Source organism: Coturnix japonica, chromosome 8 (assembly GCF_054131305.1).
Source record: "Coturnix japonica strain WE chromosome 8, WE-NBRP24, whole genome shotgun sequence".
Classification (NCBI taxonomy): Eukaryota; Metazoa; Chordata; class Aves; order Galliformes; family Phasianidae; genus Coturnix; species Coturnix japonica.
Window position 1 is genome coordinate 26,702,155 of NC_140670.1, and position 20,706 is coordinate 26,722,860.

The 20,706-nt window shown below is 40.6% G+C and overlaps 1 protein-coding gene across 2 annotated transcripts in view; it reads left to right on the forward strand.

Moving 5' to 3' along the window:
• Positions 1-12,465, forward strand: part of FHIP2A (FHF complex subunit HOOK interacting protein 2A) — a 33,043-nt gene extending 20,578 nt beyond the window's left edge. For both annotated transcript variants that reach the window (XM_015867367.3, XM_015867368.3), the window contains 5 exons: positions 1,165-1,255; positions 2,858-3,001; positions 7,211-7,351; positions 8,480-8,583; positions 8,680-12,465. In XM_015867367.3, coding sequence (XP_015722853.2) covers positions 1,165-1,255; positions 2,858-3,001; positions 7,211-7,351; positions 8,480-8,583; positions 8,680-8,785 — 586 coding nt within the window. In that variant the 3' untranslated portion in view covers positions 8,786-12,465. The remainder of the gene's footprint in view (positions 1-1,164; positions 1,256-2,857; positions 3,002-7,210; positions 7,352-8,479; positions 8,584-8,679) is intronic.
• Positions 12,466-20,706: the final 8,241 nt, after the last annotated feature.

Genomic DNA, 20,706 nt, shown 5'->3' on the forward strand with positions numbered 1-20,706 from the left:
GGATATCACAAAGAGGACAGATTCTCTTCTAAGCATCTTAGTGATGGTAATTCTATTAGCAACTAATATTAGGACAAATGCTGTTTGCTCTGTTAATACACTTTAGCAAAGCAGCACTGGTATTTCAGTGCTGTCCTATCTACTTATCCAGAAATAATCAAAGGTGTTAGCCAAAGGCAGCAAACAGCCCAAGGACAGGTAGTGTGCAGTGAAGTAGTTGCTTCATGCCTTTTTTCCTGCAGTACTGCTATATCTAGTTTCCACTGGAAATCAATTGAAAGGAGGATAAAAACAACAATTTCCTGAATTTGCCCTGTGTAATTTCTATCACTGAATAGGAATATTTTAGGATTTCCAGTGTCTTTCAAGTTTGTTTTTTCATATAAGATGAACACCATATGAAAATTCAGCTACTACATATTTCTACATAGAAATCCTTCAGGAATTTCCAGAAGTTCTTGGTGTATGGAGAAAGCTGAGCTTTAGGAAAAAGGGTCCAAAAACTGAGTATGTTTTGCTATCCAGAAATTGTAATTGGTTGGATTTTGTTTGTTTGTTTGTTTGTTTTTTAATGGCTTTAGTGACATTCACTCTCCAATAAGATTTAGAATTTCCTGAAGTTACTTAGGCCAGATATTGGTGAAGTAATAAGGGTGTATGGCATAGGTACCACATACCTGATAAGGGCATTTGTTATGTAAATTTTCCTGTACATTCTTAGATATTTATTGCCACAACAAACTATGGGAAATAGAACTGTCTGTGCAGTAGGCTAAGAAATTTGAACTGTAATTCTCCTTCAATTCATTTATTCCCCAGTGAATTTTCCATATGGTCTGGTAATATGAAGATTGACCTTTAGCAAATGCTTGAGCTAGTTATGACTATTCTTTTTCATCTCCATTCTGTCTGTTCACTTTCAGAACGTGCTGGTGTTGCACTGAGGTTTTTACCTCTAGTATTACACAGAAAAGTTCTGAAGTATATATCTTCTTATTAGAATACTTAAAGAAATATTATATTCTCTGTTCCTCACGTAAAGTTACACTTGGATTAACTGGCCAGACAGCTCAGTGTTGTGTACACTGTTACAGATGATGAAAAGGTATTGATCTTGTGCGCTATGGATTATAGGTATTCATTAACATTCCTTTGTCTCTTTAGTTTTCTCTGTCTTGTACCCGAGGAAGCTAAGTCATCATGCCACGTGGAGGGTACGGGTTATGATACTTACCTCAGAGATGCCCACAGACAAGTAAGTCTTATTCCTTGAGAATTTGAAATGCTGTTGTGGGTATACAAAAGGTTCTGTAAATAGTCCTGCTACATGCATCCTTTAGTAATGGAAGATGGGAAAATTCAATTTTTATTTTCTAATGAAATCTTAGCTTTAGAGATTTCTTTTGATGGTGAATCCACCTCGTATTACTCTAGCGGGAGTAACGGATGACATTAAATGCATTAATATTCATATAACAAATACACTGTGAGAAAATCTGAACTGCAGATAGGTTCTTAATTTGCTTTTGCGTTTATCTGCATTCTCTTGGAGAATTGCCTGCCAAGCTGTTTGAAAGGACTAAAGGGAAATTAAAATGCTGCATAGGAATTATGCAATCTGGGACTTCAAAAATAAAGGAACATCATAGGGAATGCACAGCCTGAGGCATTCAGGTTTCAAGTTGATAGTTCTGGTAGGAAGGGAAATCTTTATGATTTACTCATTTGAAATAAATTCAGCTTTTGTCTTCTCAAATGTAGTCTGAAGTGTCCTCGGTCAGAGGTCACTGTTTATTTACAGCTTTCTTACTGAAGCCCCGTGATTCTTCTATAATAGAAAAAGTTGTGTGAAGTAAAGTAACTGAGAGCTGTATTTAGTAGGTACTTTAAAAACTCCATGATCTCTGAATTATGATATCAGCGGTTTAGGATGAGAAGCTTGGATTTCTTTATTTATTGTATTGTTTTATCTGCAGTCTCTACTGAAAAGAAAGGGAATAGAAAATAGAGAACAAGGAAAGAAAGGTTGACGTAAAATTCCCCTATGTTCTATTCTTAGATGCCAGAAAATACATATCATCTTTGTACTTCCTTTATGCCTTGGGAAAAGGAGTATTCTGGGACTTATTAGAGAGAAGAATTGCTTTCTGTCACTTCCTGGCAGTGATATGGCTACTCTTAAAATATTTGCCCCCTAAGAATAGCACTGCCTATTTCTGTTACTACATCCAAATAGCTTTTCTGCTTCCCAATGTCTATTCCTGGAGGACTGTACAAGTATGTAAGCTACACACAGTGAAGTCTGTTTTGCCTCACTTTTGCTACTGTTTATTTATGCTTTCCTTAATTTGGTTCACAATTGGTGCTCCCTTCAAGGTATAATTCCAGGAGAGTGAGACACCAGGCAGCTCACAGCAAAACTGAGGCAGAAGCTGATAGGCAACTGAGGAAGACTACTGTGGGTGGTAGGAAACAGAGGGATGAGGAAGGCCTGTAGTAGATTGCATTTGTATCACCTGCACTTTCATATGCCTTCCCTGTCCTGGGAACTGGGAAGCAGTCTAGGTTGAGATAAGCTGTGCATAATGATCAAGATGTGTATTTGTAACCTTACCTTGTTTGGTCTCAGATGATTTTTGGAAGTTCTAGCTTTTTAAACTACCCCGGCAGCATGAATGTTGAGAAGAAAATGAAGTGCCTGTATGGAAGCTGATCGTGTTTGTTTTAGAATAACTATTCCTTTTGGACTATTAATCATATGACTACAGATTACAGTTTTAAGACTTAGATGCTGTTACAAGGAAATGAAACAATTTCCATAGGGGTTTTGAGTGTTTTCCTCACTTCTTTTTTTCAGTTCCGGGATTACTGTCTCATCTGCTTACGGTGGGAGTGGCCTGGATCTCCCAGGTCTTTGGAAAAGTGCAATTTAGAAGCATCATTTTTTGAAGGCCACTTCTTGAAAGTCCTCTTTGACAGAATGGGCAGGATTCTTGATCAGGTAAGAAAAAGCAGGTTATAAATTCCAATTTTGTTGCTTTCATCACTACTAAGTGGCCTAGACTTCATAAAGTCCAGTGGATTCCCATAATTCAATGTCTGTTACAACATGATATTATAGTGTAAAATCCCATATCTTAGTTGTGTAGGTAGATTGCAGGATGTTGTAGCGACCTGTATTCTCTTCTTCTGAAATCCAGAGCAAAACCTTCTACATTAAGCATGCTGTTATCATCACTACCCACCTTTTTGTGTACCAGATGTTTTCTTGACCAGTGTTGTGATTGAAATGTCATTTAAATTGATGAGTAAGACGAGAATATCCTAATGGTAATGGATGAGGCAGAGATAGTATCTTAGGAACTCATAGGTATTAATGTCTCTGGTTCAATTTTCATTTTCTAGCATATTCATTTGGAAAGCTTGTACTTTTTTCAAGTTTTCAGCAAATAAAATACTTTCTGTCTCCCCTCTGACATATTTCTGTGAATTTCAGTCATCACGTAAGATGAGAACAATTTGCTGTATCACACGTAATGTTTTCCTGTAGTTAGGAAAAACTGTTATCATTCTGTGAAAATTTCTAGAAGATATCCTTTTCCATCTGCACTTTACAGTTTTTGTTTTGTTCTTTTTTTCCCTGTTTCATTATATTGAAATAATAACTGTATAGCCGCCAAGGGCAAACAAATGATATATGATCTGACAGGCGCCTTGTCCTGTAAAGGACACGTCAGACCCAGATTAGTATAAAGGAGTTTAAAGAAAGTGAATTTTTCTGCTCTGTATTTCTTTTTGTATCTAGCCAGCCTGCATGACCTCATCTTTCTGAGCTGAAGCAAAGTGAAGGCTCAGGGAGGTGAAAAGGAGGTCACTTTGTGTTTCTTAGCCTTCGCTGAATTCTGGACTTAAATTAATCAAGTCAACATCGCTCTTTTCAGTGAGGAAGATAACTTTCCTTGCTAGTGAAAATGAGCCCCAAACATCTAGATTACCTTACCTGAACACCAGCTGGAGATGCTATAGATGCAGTAGTGCATGGACATTGGCACAATTCTGTTCAGTTTTGCACATGCAGCTGTCTACAGAATGAGTAGTTAGCTGTGATAGTAGCAGATTTCCAGCTTATAAACAGGACAAGAATCATTTAGACATACAAATAAATGCACAGGCAACAGGGCAGGAAGCCAACAGTTGTCTCTAGGTCAGCTCTGTGAGTATTTAGAGAAGGGTGTTTGAAAGTACCAACATCTGTAATTTAGAAGTCAAAAAAGAAAGCTGAACACTTCTGTTACTGTATTGTGTATTCTCACTGTTTTGATAAGTAGACTTATACTGTGCTTTTTAGAATTTGAAATGGTTGTAGATTGAAGTCATGAAGAGATCTGGTCATGATCAGCTTTCAGGAGGAAGAAACCTTGTGGATAGGAAGACCTTGTCTGAACAATGATACATACATTATAAAAAGTAAAGAAAGTGAATTGCATTCCCTAAGAAAAGCTATTGCATGTATCAGATACATGCAATTACAATAAAAATAGCATCTGGCATGGAAGCACAGCGCCCATTTTGATAAACTGCCTGTCAGCATGACACACATTTTGAGGTAGTCAAGCAAGATGTTAGGAACTACGGTGTCAAAAATGCTCGACTCCAGAAGAAATACAGTGTTGTGCCTGAATTAAACAGCAAGGATGAATTCTTACTAAACTGTACCAAAATCTTGCCTTTAAAAAGAAAACAAAAACAAACAACAAAAAGCACCTAACAGGCAAAAACAAACAAACAGAAACCCTCAAATTCCTTGGGGATATTCATAATGAAATGCATAAATCCCATAGAGCAATGTGGAAAATCGGGGTATCAGTAACATTTTGAATGTATCTATGTCCAGACAGAATGAAATACATACAAGATATGGTTTAGTAGCCTGTGGTAGCAACGGTAATGGGAGGATGGTTGGACTAGATGGTCCTTTCCAACCTTGTGATTCTATGATTCTATGTGAAAGAGCCTTTAGTTGGGGTCATACAGTACTACTTACAGATTGTATTTCATGTCAGTTTTGCTTCTTCATAATGCTATAGGTGGTTCTTGTGTGTTTATCAGTTTTTATCAGCAGACACCAGAGGGCTTCATAGAGGTGATCACTATTATTAACCAAGATTCCTGACAAAGTACAGCTGAGGCACCAAAGTGAAGTAGCTTGTTTCAAGGCTGTTCAAATCTAGTACCACATCTGCTAGACATGGCCTGCTTCCTCTTATTGATGTTACACAGAGGCTCGAATATTGGGGGGTTGGACTCGATGATCTCTAAGGTCCCTTCCAACCCGCACGATACTATGATACTATGATGATGTTGAACACTGAATTTCTACAGAACTGTTTCCTGAGAATTTTGAAAGAATTTCCTGAACTCCAAATCTTGCTGATTTTTGCCTATATGGTTACAGAGATACTGTTTAGGCTGTCTGACTGAGTCTGCTGACATATAGACAGAAATAAAAGCTCAGCTTTCTTTAATACTCTCAATTAGTTTAAATCACTACAGTGATCTGCCTGAACAATGCAGCACGTGTTACTACTTTGTTTCCTTTTCTTTGTGTGAACACCAGATAAATCTCATGGCTTCAAAGCCTCCTAATGAATTGACTGACTCACAACTGAAAGATCTTCTCCAGCAGTTCAGTTAGACAGACAGAGGAATAGATTTATGAAAGAAATTTGTGTCTGTGTCTGCAGGGTAGCTTTTATCTTCCACAATAACTCAAAAGGTAGAAATTCCTGTTACTAAGAACATCCCTGGCCCAGGGTCTGAAAGCTTCATTTGTTAAAATGTTGTAGCTGAAATATCAGGTATGGAAATTACTGCCGCTGACTGGGAGAAACAACTGTGTTCACTTCAAAAGATCTGCAAGTCAAGCTTCCCAAGGAGGCTGAGGATGCCCTGTCCCTGTGAGCATTCAAGGCCAGACTGGATGTGGCTCTGGGCAGCCTGGTCTGGTGGTTGGCAACCCTGCATATAGCGGGGGAGGGTTGAAACTGGATGATCATCGTGGTCCTTTAAAATCCAGGCCACTCTGTGATCCTGTGACATCTCCCTTTGTAGTGCCACAGGAGGTAGTAGCAAGTTTGGGATTAAGATACCAGATGGTAGTTAAGTGTCCACATCTATTAAGTGGTAATTTTGTCAGAACAGCCCCTGTAGTCTTGGGAGCTGTCTTTCAGTGCAAAGTGAATCACCATCTCAGCTTCTTTGACTGTATTGGCTGTCAGGGTGACTCAGTTGCCTGAACTATCTATTGCCATTTTTGTGATGCCCAAGATACTCCCTCAAACTTGCAGTTACAACACAGATCTTTCAGGATCCACCTCCATGGAACTGTCAAGAGATTGACAGAGTACACCTATGCTTCTGAGGTGGCATGATATGTTTGTAAGCAGTTATATCAAGTGTGAAGTCTCTGTTGAGTAGGCTAATGAGAGTTAGTAAACTCATCTGTCTTAACCTGGGAAGAAACCTCCAGTTCTTCAGTGGGGTGCTATCTTCAGAACATAAAGGTGATAATTTGAGGTTGTGAACACACATCCTCTTTCAGACATGATCTTAATCGTTGAGCATGTTACTGCCAATATATTTTTGGCAGCTAAAGAGATTGAATGAGGGCCCATAATCCATTTCAGGTAGAATCAAACAGATTACGTTAAACTATCTAGGCATTTGTAACGTCTTCAGACTGGCATAGGCCTGTAACAAGGGAATGTCTGTCCAACTCTTGCCATGGTTCTTTCTAGGAAAAATTGAATGTTAGCTGTAAATGGGGATTTATCACTCTCAGTTTCCTGAGCTTGTATGGTTTGCAGTCATCTCGAAGCAAGATGTTTAATCTAGTTCTTTGTTCAGCTGCTGAGATGAAGAATGATTCTATAGGAATAGGCTTTATAATCCTGCAATAAACAAGAAGTGTGCAAAAGCTTTGTGTGGTTGAAGATGTTATGGAGTTAATATCTAATGCTTGACTGTCATATTCCCTTCACTCCTGTTGTGGGACAGGGTTTGAGCCTGTCTTCTAATCTGGCTTTTTATCTTTATATATTTCTAGCTCTGTATGTAAGGTTCTAGTAGTTAAATAAATGTTTGCTGGATGAATAGAACTAAGCATGAAAATAACAAAACATTGTTTTCCATTTTTTTTTTTTTTTTGCAGCCCTATGATGTAAATTTACAGGTTACTTCAGTGTTGTCCAAACTCTCCTTGTTTCCCCATCCTCATATACATGAATACCTTTTGGATCCTTACATAAACCTGGCCTCTGGCTGCAGGTCTCTTTTCTCCGTTATTGTCAGGGTGAGTAAACACACAGTTAATGTTTATATATGGCTGTACAGCAGTGATACATTTAGTAATTTTGTAGCATAATACTTGAAGCTGGATAGTTTAGGTTGGCAAATGGCTTCGTACTGAAAACAGATACTTATGCTCTTGATTTGGAAATCAGAATTCCATATTTTCTGCCAAAAATATTGAAAAATCTATTTTTCATCAGTCATTCTGATTCTACATGTCTTCAAATTTGTTTGTTTGCTTGGTTTCAGTGTAGATATAAAATATCCCTTTTGACAAAGATGCTGCTTTAAATTGGACCAGGTGACATCAGGTAGTGCTGTAAGAACAAAATAGAGATTTATACCTGGACAGGAAAGAGATGGCATTGATTCATGCACAAACAGAAGACAGTAGTGAACACCTGTGCTTTGGTGAATCTCTCTGCTCATCTGTTTTTTTTCTGATGAAGGCTGTTCTTGGCAGTCCAGTCTATGACCCTTTTCTGGATTCTAATCAACCATGAAGTGCTAGATATATTGGAAGTCCCCTTCCTCTCCCTCTGATTTCATCCCTTCCTGCCAGACCTTCATCCTACAAGAGCTGGCTGTGTGCCTGTCACACTGCAGTCGTCTCAGTCAGAGATTCCTCAGCTACCCCCCACACCAGCTGTTATTAAGCTGGTCAAGAGCCTATTAATGATGCCTGCCAATACTAACAGTGGGCTTAACTCCCCTTTTCCCAGTAGCCCTCCCCGTTTCAATTATAATCTTCATTCTCCCCTTGTTCTTTCCTAAACTAGTGAATTTACTAGTCAGTTGCTTGCATCAACATTTACCAAGGCAAATTAATCACTGACATAATTAAAATAAGTGAGTAATATCATTTATGGCAGTAGTAAGTAAGGCTTTAGAGTTCCTGTCCTGTTTTATCTCTGCTTTCTGCATTCATGTCTTTGGCTCTGTTACTGTTGTCAGTGCTTATGACCACTCACCCTTTTTGACACAGTGCAGCTATTCTGAGTATTACATTGTGAGTCTGTGATGATTGTGAAATGGCTTTATATCCCAGGCACTGTAGGCTGTCATTTGTTCTTGCGGCCAGTCACAGAGAGGTGTTACTTTGTGTGTTGATGGTGTTGTACTTTTGCAGGTGGTTGGAGACCTCATGGTTAGAATCCAGCGCATCCCAGATTTCACTCCCAAACTTCTGCTGGTCAGAAAACGCCTGCTGGGCTTAGAGCCTGAAGGGCCTGTGTGAGTAAATACATTGTATATCCTCCAGAACCCACGGCTGGGTTTTGTGTATGGCAGTCCTGACCCTCTGCTCTTCTTTTATCCTCTCTCTCTCAGCATTGACCACATGACGTTACTAGAGGGTGTGATTGTGCTGGAAGAATTCTGCAAAGAGCTGGCGGCGATTGCGTTTGTGAAGTACCATGCCTCATCTACACCATAAGCAGCCTTGATGAGTGGCCAGGCTGTAAGATCACCTAGCCTATTTCAGTCTAAAAGACTACTGACAACACCCAGACGAGAAGAGGTGGCATCTCCTGGCAAAGTGCCTGTTGGCTTTTGGCAGAATCGGAAGTTAGATTACTTTCGCCAGTCGTTGGCATTCACCACATTGCAAGGGAGATGGATTGAAACAGACCTAGAATATGATTAAAGGCATTTTGGGAGAAACCAATACGCAGCATTTCTAGCCACTGTGTGAAGAGCTGCAAAAGCTGCGTGAAGAACCACAGACATCAGTCCTTGGTTGTCTTTCTGTTATGATGACAATGTGCAGGGAGTTACGTCTGTACGTGTTCTGGGGCTCACATGCGCCAATTTTTCTTTTTGTGACCATATTATTTCTAAACAGCAAAGTAATTTGAAAACATTCTTATGTCCTGATTCTTTTTCTTCTCAAGTGGATATGCAAAAGGAAATCACACCTGCAGTTGTAAATGCAATCAAAATTATAGTTGAATTAAAAATGAAGATAGGTTCAAAGAATCCACTAGTTCCTATACAGAAATATGTATTCATGAGGGTTTTTTTTTGTGATGAACTTTAAAGACAACTCTCAGCTTGATTCCCCTGTGGATTTCTGCAGGGGGTATATTAGTATGAAACCCATACTAGTGAACTAACCTGATTCAGGATCACATCCATGACAAATATCTGAAGTATACCTGTTTAGATCATATTTGTCTCTGTCTTTCCAAGTGATTGCTCTTAAGGTCATCAGTGTAACTAGATTTACTTTATGTTTTTGCATGTGAACTCCAGTTGCTTGGCTCTTGTCACCTTTACAGGGAAGTTAATTATAGGTCATTAGATGCTGTTGTTGAAACAGTATTTTTAATTTCTTTTTAATTGCTGTTTAGCTTGAATTGGTTTCACAATCTTTTGTGCCTTGGAAATTGGCAACATATATGTTCTATAATTCTAGAAATGTTTTTATTGTTTGTCTAACCCTGGCAGTAGTGCCCAGCAAGATTGACCAATACCAATTCAGTTAAAGTGTTGATACCATATGTAGAACCAAAATTCGTGCCTGTTTTGCATAGTGCTGGGATACAGAAGTGTATCTCAGTGAATTTTTTTTTCAGTATGAGTGCTCTCAGCCCATTTGCGTTGCTCAGACATAAGGGAGCTTTGCTTCTATTTTTCCAGTGCAATGGCAGCTGCTCCTCAGACAGAATTTGGGGCTCCCTGCTGCATAGGCACTGGTAGAGGTTTGAGAGGCTGAGCCTTACCCTGTCAGGCACATACACTGATTTGGGTGAGAGAGCTGTCCTGTTATCTATGCAGGTGTATAGCACCTCTTTCCCTTCCTGTAACAGCTTAGGCAGGCAAGATAGAGTTCAGCTCCTTGTGTTTACACTGTATTTCTTTGTCTTTCCTAGTATCCTATTTGCACAGTTAATGTCCATTTCTGATTTGATTGCTTATATGCAAATATGGACAAATTCAGTCACTAGAATTCATCTGTATTCATATGACTCTACCTAGGGTCAGATTCTGCTCTGAACCCATGCCTTTAATTTTTTCATCTTTTTTTTTTTTTTTTTTTTTTAATATATATATATATATTTATACAGTATGGATGCTGAGAGGCCATTTAAACTAGATTAATTAGAAGTGTCACAGTTAATGGGCTAAATTTATTCCTGTCACGGCAGTAAAGATGGTCCTGCTGTAAAAGCTCCCATACAGGTTCAGCTGGGGAGAAAGTCTGACTGGGCAACTGGGAAAATACTTTAACAAATAAAACCTGCATTCAGTGGTCCCTGTAACAAAGGATTCTGGGGTTTTTTTGCAGATAAATCCAGGAAACAAAACAAAGTGAAAACCAACCTGGCTTCCTCGCCCCTCTATTTCCCCACCATTAGCCATGAAGCGTTTTCAGGTCAAATTAGCAGCGTAGGACAATGTTTAAAAAAGTCACTTTTCTCATTTTTGTTGTTTAGAAATATGCCTTGAAAGTAGCAAATGGTTTTAGCCATATTAGAAGCTGTGTTAACACAACAGACTTGACTTGTACTATAGAACATATGTCTATGCAGTGATTTTTAATACAAGCATTTGTTATAATTAAGATCCCAGTTCAGACAGGCAGTTAAACTACTTGAGTTAGGTGAAGCTTAATTTCAGTAATTTTCCTAAATTACAGTTTCTTGCATGGATAAAGTCAAGCTGTTGGGCACAAATGCTGATGCTTCCCTCCATCTTTGTTGGTTTTTGCTTGTGCTAAATTACTTTTTCCTCCAAATTTCTGTTATTTATTCTTTATGTTTATATTTCTGATGTCCTAATTTCAGTGCAAACTGGAAGTGATGATACTGCTATGAACGAAACTTTCAAGAGCTTTCCAAGCAATGTGATAATTTGTAAAGCCATTCAGGAGGTGCCTGATCTTAAGTGAAACCATTGGCATCGATGTTGTTTTCACTGATACCCAAATCTTCAGCAACAGCAGCAGTGTTCTTGAGAACCAGAGAGACTCAGCTGATAAATTTGTAAGAAATTGATCCATCCTATTAAGTGAAACAATCCTTATAGATTTGTGAGTGCTGCCTACAGACAACTTAATTACCATATATGGTGACAATGGCATTTATTTTTGTAAAAGTGATTTAATCTTCCTTAAGAGTCGGATCTCATTTAATTTTGTTTTGTGATACTTTTCATGCACTTTTTTTTTAGTTAGTCGAGGTCCATGTTTTCACCTTTCTGATCTATGCATGTCATTGAGGTGCCCGTTTTGTTTCTCTCTGTGTTTGTATGTGGTTATTTATTACCCAGAGGTGGGCACCTGAGGAAATACATGGCCTGGAGTTGACAGTGTAATCAGACCCTCCAGCTGTCAGCAGAAAATGAGAGTGCTTATCACCTTTGAAACTATGGCCATTATCAGTAGATTGAAATGCTTGAGAAGAAATACTAGAATAACTTTTGATTTCAAAAAGCAAATGCAAACTACTTTTTAACCCTGACGCACGTGTGTAAATATGCACATTTTTACTTTGTTTCCATTTATAGTATGTATTTGATTTAGACTCTGATATAGAAAGTTTTGTAATACGCCACGTGCTAAGCTCCAGTAGAACAAGTTTGTCTTTAGTTGTTTTCCCATATGACTGTAATATTCCTGGTATTCAGATCCTGTCTGTGTAACGTTCTTACTATGTATTTGTCTGTGCAATATAAAAGCTGTGATTTGATACACAGCTTGAGTCTGGTTGTACATCACCTATGTATATATATATATACATAGATTATATATATATGAGAACCAGAATCCCGAGCTTGCTTACACTACGATTAGTGTAAAGATTGTTGCACATGGTTTTACAGGGCACCGTAATCATGGAATGGCTTTGTGAATGCATGGTAATGTCTCCCATAAGCTGCTGTGTGAATTCACAGGTGACATTTCTTTTTCAACTCGCTGTCTCAATGCTAAGTGATGTGCTTAGACTGGGAGTGACCTGATATTGTGTATCATACATGGCTTTTGAAACCGTAACCCTCAGTAGCTTCTGTGCCCTGTAAAATCGTGTAACTATATCAAATATATGCTCCTTGTTTTGCCTCCTGCCTTGTTTACATTAAACAGAGGATATTCAGTAAAATTTTTCTATTAAACTTTGTGTAGGTCACTTACTGACAGTGTTGCCACGGTTTCGCAGGTGTGGGATTTCCAATGAAACATGCTGAAGCAGACACATTACCAGACATACAGCATTAAGTTTTACAAAAGAAGTTGCAAGAAAACCCACCTTTTTGTGCTAAAAACAAAAAAAAAACAAAAAAAAAACAAAAAAAAAAAACAAAAAAAACCCAAAACCATGCAGGTTTGAAGGGGATATTCTCAATAGAAGTTAATAAATTAATTTCAGTGAAGCAGCTGCTTCTATTATTACAGAACCCATGTTAGGCTTTGGTTAGATGACCTTGAGAAGATGTTCAATCTTTGTATCTTTGCTTTACGTCACGTCTTTGATCTTGAAATCTTTCTTTTTTAGTTCATTTTGTCTGTCACTGCAGCATCTGCTGGAATAACCTCCTGTGCTGCTCTGTGCAGGGCTGGGGGAGGCAGAATGCTCTTTCCCATGAAGATTGGAAGCTGGGGGATATGGCCAGAGTGCAGTCAGCCTGAGCACAGCTGAATGTCTTCTCTTCCCAAGAGCCCTGATATCTTTCAAGACTGGAGCTGGTCAAGAGCTTTGTTTTCTACTGCATTTGAGTGCAGAACACCTCAGTTGCAACATCAGTTTATTGAATTGGATACGAATGTCTCAGACGTGAGCGAGCATCTTTTCTTCCTTCAGGGCCTTTGAGGAAGGCTTTGTTACATGTTCTTATGTATTTTAAAGTTGCACTTGGTAGGTATCTTTTCTTCGTATGTTTTTTTGGCGTCCCTCAAGTTCTCATCATCTTTTTAAAAATCTTACTGCTCTGTAAGATTCCCTTTGAGGGCTACACTTGGATGTTAAGCTGTTTCTCCTTCTCAATATTTAACAGCTGCAAGTGCTCTTGCATCTTTAACAAGGAGTGCAACAGCAAGATGATACACTTGATAGCTTTTTTACAGCTCTCAGCATCTTTCCCCCATCCTCTTGGGTCTCAGAGATTGTCATCTCCCACCCCAAATCATTTCTTTGTTGTGCCTGCATGAGGTATTCAGAGATTTGGGGGCACATTTGTTCCGCAAGCAGTGAGGAATTTGTATGAGAACTGTGCAGTTTTTATCTTCCTGTAGTTTTCTCCAATATCCATAAAATCACCTCATTATTGAGGCGTGATTATGGCACTTGCATTCTAATGCAAGTTTTTCTAATGCTCTGCATCTTATGGAAGAAAATACCCCTGTTGTCATTGTGTGGTGTCTCCATCACATTTCATTAACTCATTTTACAGAATCTCAGTCAAAGCTCTCAATGTATTTATAAGTTGCACAGGATCTATTGAATTTGTTAACCTTTAAATATTAACGGGACTGGTGCTGTCAAAGGCCTGAGTGTGATCCAGTTGGATTATAGTGGATTATTGCTGGGAGAAGTGAATCTGTCACAAGCTGTGTGAGCCCTTTTGGCCTAAACCCACATGTCCCTGGTGCATCCTTGAGACAGAACCTCAGCTGATCAAGGAGGAGCAAGGGAATTGTAGAGCAATTTAAGAATCGAGTGAAGCATATGGTGGATTATAGTTTTCAGGTGCTGTAAGCTTCTTGGAAACACCAGAAAAGTAGAAAAGTGTGAAAAATTGGATTTCACAAGTTCAGATTTGTTGTTGGTTTTGCCTTGGGGTCAGATTGATAAAGGCAAAAAGGTGTCTCTTAGAATCTAGTGAGGCACTCAGAAGGCCCATGGAATTGCTCTTGCTGAGCTGATGGGTGTATTCTGAACAATGTTTCATTAAGTTCCTACAAGACATTACAGTGGGCACTGCTGGTGCCATGAAATCCTCTGCAAAGAGCCATTGATGGCAACAACAAGCTGCTTTAGAAATCTCTTGTGTTAGGGACAGCAAAAGAGACATTTGCATTGTGTTTCCCAGTGCACAGTATTTCATTTCCCAGTTGGGAGAGAGATTTCCATACTTTCCCATGTTTCTATATGAGACAGTGATATTACAAATGAAAATGTGTCTTTGTGCCAAGTAATGGCATATAACAAGACTAGAGGAAGTTCTGGGAAAAATAACAGAAGATATTAAAACACAGCGAGGGATTTAGGAGAAGGACAACAGAAGTAGCTGTGTTCTGCGCAGTGAAATCGCTGCTTAGGGTTGGAGGAGCATTGCTTGCCAATAAAAGGATTTGAAAGCCTTAAGCATTACAGCTGGAGGAAATACCAACCCTGATTTATCGGTGTGTAATTAATGAAGTAATGTCGTCGAGGAAAAGTGATACTGGTGATCAATGAGCACTTCCTGACTGTGAATGCTGCTGGAGCAGCAGTGCAAGGAGCCCATTACCCCACACATTTTAAAACCAGACTGGACAAAGCATTGAGTGCTGCAGCAGGAAACCAGCCTGTGCCGGTGGGACGATGCAGTAAGCAAGCTTTTTCACATCCTCAGTCTCCCAGCTAATTAATGGCTCCTAAATGACTTGTGCTTATTCCGCTAGACAGCAGTGAGGTGGACTGATCGGCTTGAAAGTCTCCTGTAAATGAGGAACGTTGCTGCAAACTGAAAGAAGCAATTTTCAGCCTCCCAAAATGAGGCTCGCTCACAGAAAAACCTCTCTGCGGGAGCTGCACCCCTTAGGAGCAGCAGGAGGCACAGCGTGATGAGCCAGGCCAGGCCCCATGCTGGGCACCTCCGAGAGAGGAAACAAATTACCTGTGCTCCGCATCGTCATTATCCCTCACTTGAGAAACCCACTTCTCCCCCCCTCATCTCCGCAGCCCCAGGAAGCACCTGTCAAGTCTGTATTTCTTAATTTGGGTTTATTTTCTCGGTCATGAATTTTTATTTCCTACGGTTTTTGAAGGCTCCTGGTTTTAGTATTAGCAGCAAATCCATCGGCACCGTGCATCTTTCCAGACAATTTTGCATTAAGCTCCTTCTAAAGGAAGGAAACCTTTCTATTGTTTATCCTTCCTCCTGAGACTCGTGCTCTCCTGCCTTGTTAACTCCATCCTTTCTAGCCCCTGGAACCGTTCCCCTTCCCCTTGGGCATCCTGCAGTCAGCAGTTTGCTCAGCTCTGGCAGGTGCTGTGTGTCCAGGACGGCACAGAGGAAAGCATGGGAGCTGCACAGTGTGTGTGGGGAAGGTCTGAGTGACACCTGAACACAGTGACATCGGTGGGAACTTCAGTAGAGATGACACCAAGTCTTCACGTGGTGCTGCCCCTGCCCAGGGTCACCTCCAGGGCTGTGGCACCCATAGCTCCGGGCAGTGCTGCTAGGGCCTCACTGCCTCTGACTAGAAACTCCCTCCTTACTTCTGGCCTAAATCTCTTCTCTTTTAGTTTAAAACCATTCCCTCTTGTCCTATTGCTTGCTATTCGACCATGAAACATGATAATTGTAGTAGTTTGGTATCAGCTTCATAGGCGTGAAGCATAAACCAGGGAGAAGGAAAACGTTTTATTCTGATGGCTAAGCCTGTTACCTGTTTCTTTGTTCAAATAATACTTACCTAACACGAATTCCCAAGGAGCAAAAGCCTGAATAATGAGATCAAAATTCAGTCACCCAAACCGCTTGGCCTTGCTTGCATAGGCAAACATTTCTCTGCACTGGCCTTTACATTCATGGTTTGGAATTCTGCTGCTCCAGTGCCCAGACTTCTTGCTACAAGTTAGGAAAAGTAGTGCCAATATGGGGTAACACGTGCAACAAAATTGCATGGGCTTTAGCATGCAATTCATGCTGTGTAAGTGATGCCTGCTTCTCTGGAGCCATGATCTCAGCTTGAATCATTAAATAAGGAACTGGTTTAATATCAGCCAACAAATCACAGTAAGCCTTGATGTTTGTAAGATGGGAAATCTGGGCAACCAGATTTATCAGACCTTGTGTTTACATTCTAAAAGATCAAGAGAGCACAACCTCTTTTGCTTCCTTTTATAATTAATTCCAGATGTCAATTTGGTCTACTAATGTGATTCTGATTGCCCAATTTCTAAAATAGGGTTGCCTTTTTGTTTCTAAATTTCAATACCATAGAGAATAATGGAGAAATACGTGCCTTGATGTAATTAAATGGGATCTGTTCAATCAGACAGCAGCTTCCAACCCACACTCTTAAGCTTGTCTTTCACTTCTCAACTGGAAGTAGAAGTGCAGTTCTTCTAATAGTTTGGGACCATGGTACAGCTGCCATTGGTTCACCATCCTCCAACAGCTGTAGTTCAGTGTTAATATTTAACCAGTAAACTATCCATTCATAGTTGGATTTATTTCAGACAGAAGCAAAGGTGCAGGAATTGCAAGCAATACAAGGCTCATCATTCCAGACAACACAAGCAGGAGTTGGTGCCATTTAAAGTAACTGCAGTTCCTTAGTGCTTGGGTTACTTTTTACCCCTCAGTCACTGGATCTCATTCTGCCTTAGTTATTTTTAATTAGTTTGGTCACCATCCACCCACTGTAGTGGTGTTAAGCCACTAAGTTGGGTTGTGGTTTGGAGGGAGAAATCTGTCTTTAACTGCATGTAACAGCAGCTGACTCACACCACTAATACAGGAAACACAGAGGAATTCCATATGCCAGGAACGTGTGCTGCAGACTTCATTTAACTTTATTTTAGAGGTGAGCTTTGCAGTTGCAATCCATCTTTTCAGTACAAAAATGTGTGGTTTTCTGCAGAAAATGTTCATGTTTAGCAGTTGTATGAACAATTAGTAGAAGCCCTTAAGACACTGCTGCAGCGCTGCTCCTGAGGTTCAGGAAAGATAAGGAGCTGACCCAGATGCCACATCCAGATCTCCAAGCTGAAACTGGAATTCAAAGTTGCTGTATCACGAGCCAAGGTCAGTTTAATTTTGTAGCTCAACTATTAGTGCAGCTGAAGATTCCACCTGATGGTCCTATTTTTAGCTTCATATTAATTCAGCACCATTAATTCCAGTGGTTCCCTAAACCTGTATAAATGTAGCTCAGGAGGATCCAACCCCTGAACTGTTCTTCATTAATATTGGTGAACAGAGACCTCCTGAGGTTGGGCTGATCCTCAAACCCACAGCTGTGAGGCTGGGCAGGATGGGGAGCAAATGGGAAAGACCACTAAGATGACAAAGTCCAACCCAAGCCTCTCCCCACTATGCTCACTGACCATGTCTCTCAGTGCCACATCTCCACGATTCTTGAACACCTCCAGGGACAGTGACTCCCCCAGCTGCCTGGGCAGCATGTGCCACTGCATCACCACTCATTCTGAGAAGAAATTTTTCCTAATACCAACATGAATGTCCCCTGGTGCAACTTAAAGCAATTCCCTCTTTCCTACTGCTGTTAACTGGGAGCAGAGGCTGAATCCCACCTCACCATAAAGTCCTTGACGAGAGCTGGAGAGCCTCCTCTTCTCCATCTCTTCTCCTTAAGAGCAATTGTTCTTTGGAGCAAGTGGCCATGGCTAGTTGCTTTTCCTTTGTGTATCATTGCAGTGGTACTGCTACAGCTCATCCCTGTAATGTTGTGATGTCGTGCAGAGAAACAGGACAGTTATGATGTGGCCAAGGCCCTGGGAGCATTAGAAGAATTGGTATGGGATGAGGAGAGGTGGGGAGCAGGTTTGATATGGTGGACCCCAGGGCTGCGGTCAGGTGGAGCTGACTGAAAAGAGAACAAAGAAATAGCACTTAGCATACCTATAAGTGCCATACACAGCAAATTCAGATGTAAAGCAGAGCTGCAGAGTGATAAAGGAAAAACAAAGGTGTAAAAGCAGGTGAGTGAATGTATTAAAATGAACCCAAGAGGATCTTGGGGGAGGAAGAAGAAACTGTTGTCATGAACTCTTTGCTCCCAGCGAAAGGCTGCAGGTGCTGGGAACCTGTGCATTGCCTCACAGGACTGACCACAGCCTGAGAGGGGCACAATGTCAGGAAATGGGACAGAAAACAGCAGCGTGGGCAGCGTTTTTAACCAGCATTTATACAACTAGGTTTAACTACTGTTTGTACAACTATTTTATAACTAGAACTCCTGTAATATGGTGCAATTATCAGTTCTATTATTACCGCCACATTTTATTTTGCGCCTAGACAGAATTCTTTCCACAGTAATTAGATCTGGACTGAGTGCGACTCTTGGAACAGACTGCAGAGTTACAGAAAGTTCTTGGCTTTATACACAAGGCACATTTCCTCGTTGGGTCACAACAGTAAAAAATACATTTCAGATCTATGAAAAAAAGCAAGTAGCAGGAATAAATACAGCAGGAAAAGTCAATTCCCCCACTGCTATCTGGACAAATTAGGGACAAATATTGCTGTCTGGCAATGACAGAAGTCCTCTCTTTTATCACTGTTCTTTACCCTGTTACCCACCACGCTATGGAAGAGCTCCTTCTGGGGTTTTCCTGCCTAAGAATAGTGACATTTAAATCAGTCTGAAAGTGAGACTGGGAGATGCACAAAGCTGTGTGTAAATCTCTCTCGATGTATAAGTGCTGCCAATGCCCCCATTTGGAGACTTCAACCACACCGTCCCCCTTAAAGAAAGGACACATAAGTGCTGCCTTGTGCTGCACCACGAAGGCTCTGTTAAATTGCTTTGAGTCCAGCACTCTCCACTCATGTCCAACCACATTCTGTGAGTGCCCCCAGCTTTAACCAGAGTAAAATATGACTGCCCTGACAGTAACTATGAACAGATCGCAGAAATAGAAACAGAGCATTTCATTCGGTTGCTCATCATTATTTAACCCAGCAACCAGTGGGCATTAACATTTCATTTCATCAGAACATATTTTTCTTTGGGTGGCATCCCAAATCATTCCTGTCACCGGTTGGTTTGGTGACACTGTGCCCACACACAATTATTCCTAGGGGGTCAGTATGCTTGTGGAAGCAGCGATCACCAGCGGGTACTGCTCTTAACCATCCATTTTTCTCCTGGTTTCCCGAATCGCTGCTCCAAAGCAGTTCCAGGGAACTGATACTCATGTTTTAAACCATTATGTTTCCTCCCATTTGTAAGCATCTCTGAGCCAGAAATCATTCAGCGGCTGCTGCCGCCACATCCTTCAGGGACAAAATGTTCTAAAGAGCTAATGTTGCTCTTTCATTAAGAAACCTATTCAGAACCACAGAGAGCGATTTTGACAGTGCAACTGGTAGTTGCTCTAGGGTAGGAGCTTGACAGGAGACCTATTTTCAGCTAAATGAATGTATACTGTTTATTTAAAGAAACAGTCAGCTGCCGATTTTGGTATGCCTAAGAACATCCCTGTGTGTCTCCTGCACTCTGCATCCGCAGGCTGCGCATCTTATGCCTCAAGACAGGAACGAAACCTGCTGGTTTGTCTTAGTGGGGTCAGGTGTGTGAGGCAGGAAGTGAGGGGTATTCAGTGAGTCAGGGAAGGGCATAGAGGTTAGAAGTGACAGCATAGATGGGTTGTTTGCTAAGGCAAACGAGGGCACAGAGCTTCATACTGCAGTTGTTCTGGTGGTAAAGCTGGCTTTAAAACATTCTCATCCATTGCTGCTGGGCACTGTGATTTGCTTTTGCTGAAAGATAAACCAAAACAAGAGCATTTCATGGTGGGAATGGGCAGCATATTCCTCTTTGGTTTCCCTGCGGAGAATGAGAGAGGAGAATGGATGTCACTGTGTGTGCAGTGTTACTGACAGCCCCTCTTAGAAAGGTGTACTGTCTCATTAGCGTGAGATGGCACAAAAACAGAGCATTGTTATCAGTGCTTCTCATCTTTTATAAGTGCCACTGCGCAGGTAATTGCGGATGTTCAAAATTAGATCTCCTGGTAGTGCTACTGAACACATGCTTGTGGCTGAGCAGAGTGTTCTGTGCAAGATGGAGATCAAAGGCAGGCTGGGCTTGATTGGAAACCAATTATCTACTGCTGTGGGGACCTTTGAGAACTAACAGGATTTTTATTTCCTTTATCCTTTGATCTCCAAAATGAACAATATAAGGATAAGGAAAAACAGAACAAAAGAATAGATGTACCAAGCAACATGTGGATGAGAAAGAAAGAATCAGTCCATAGACTGCTTGGATGGATTAGAAAAATCCAGTTGCTGGGTTAGAAGATCCCAAGGAGCTACAAGCATCACCAACATATCTTTCAGCTCAGTATTTTTGCAACTCATAACATAGACACAGAGATGCAGCATGGATTTCCTGTAGGTCACAGGATCAAAGAATGGCTTGGGTTGGAAGGGACCCTACAGATCACCCAGTTTGAG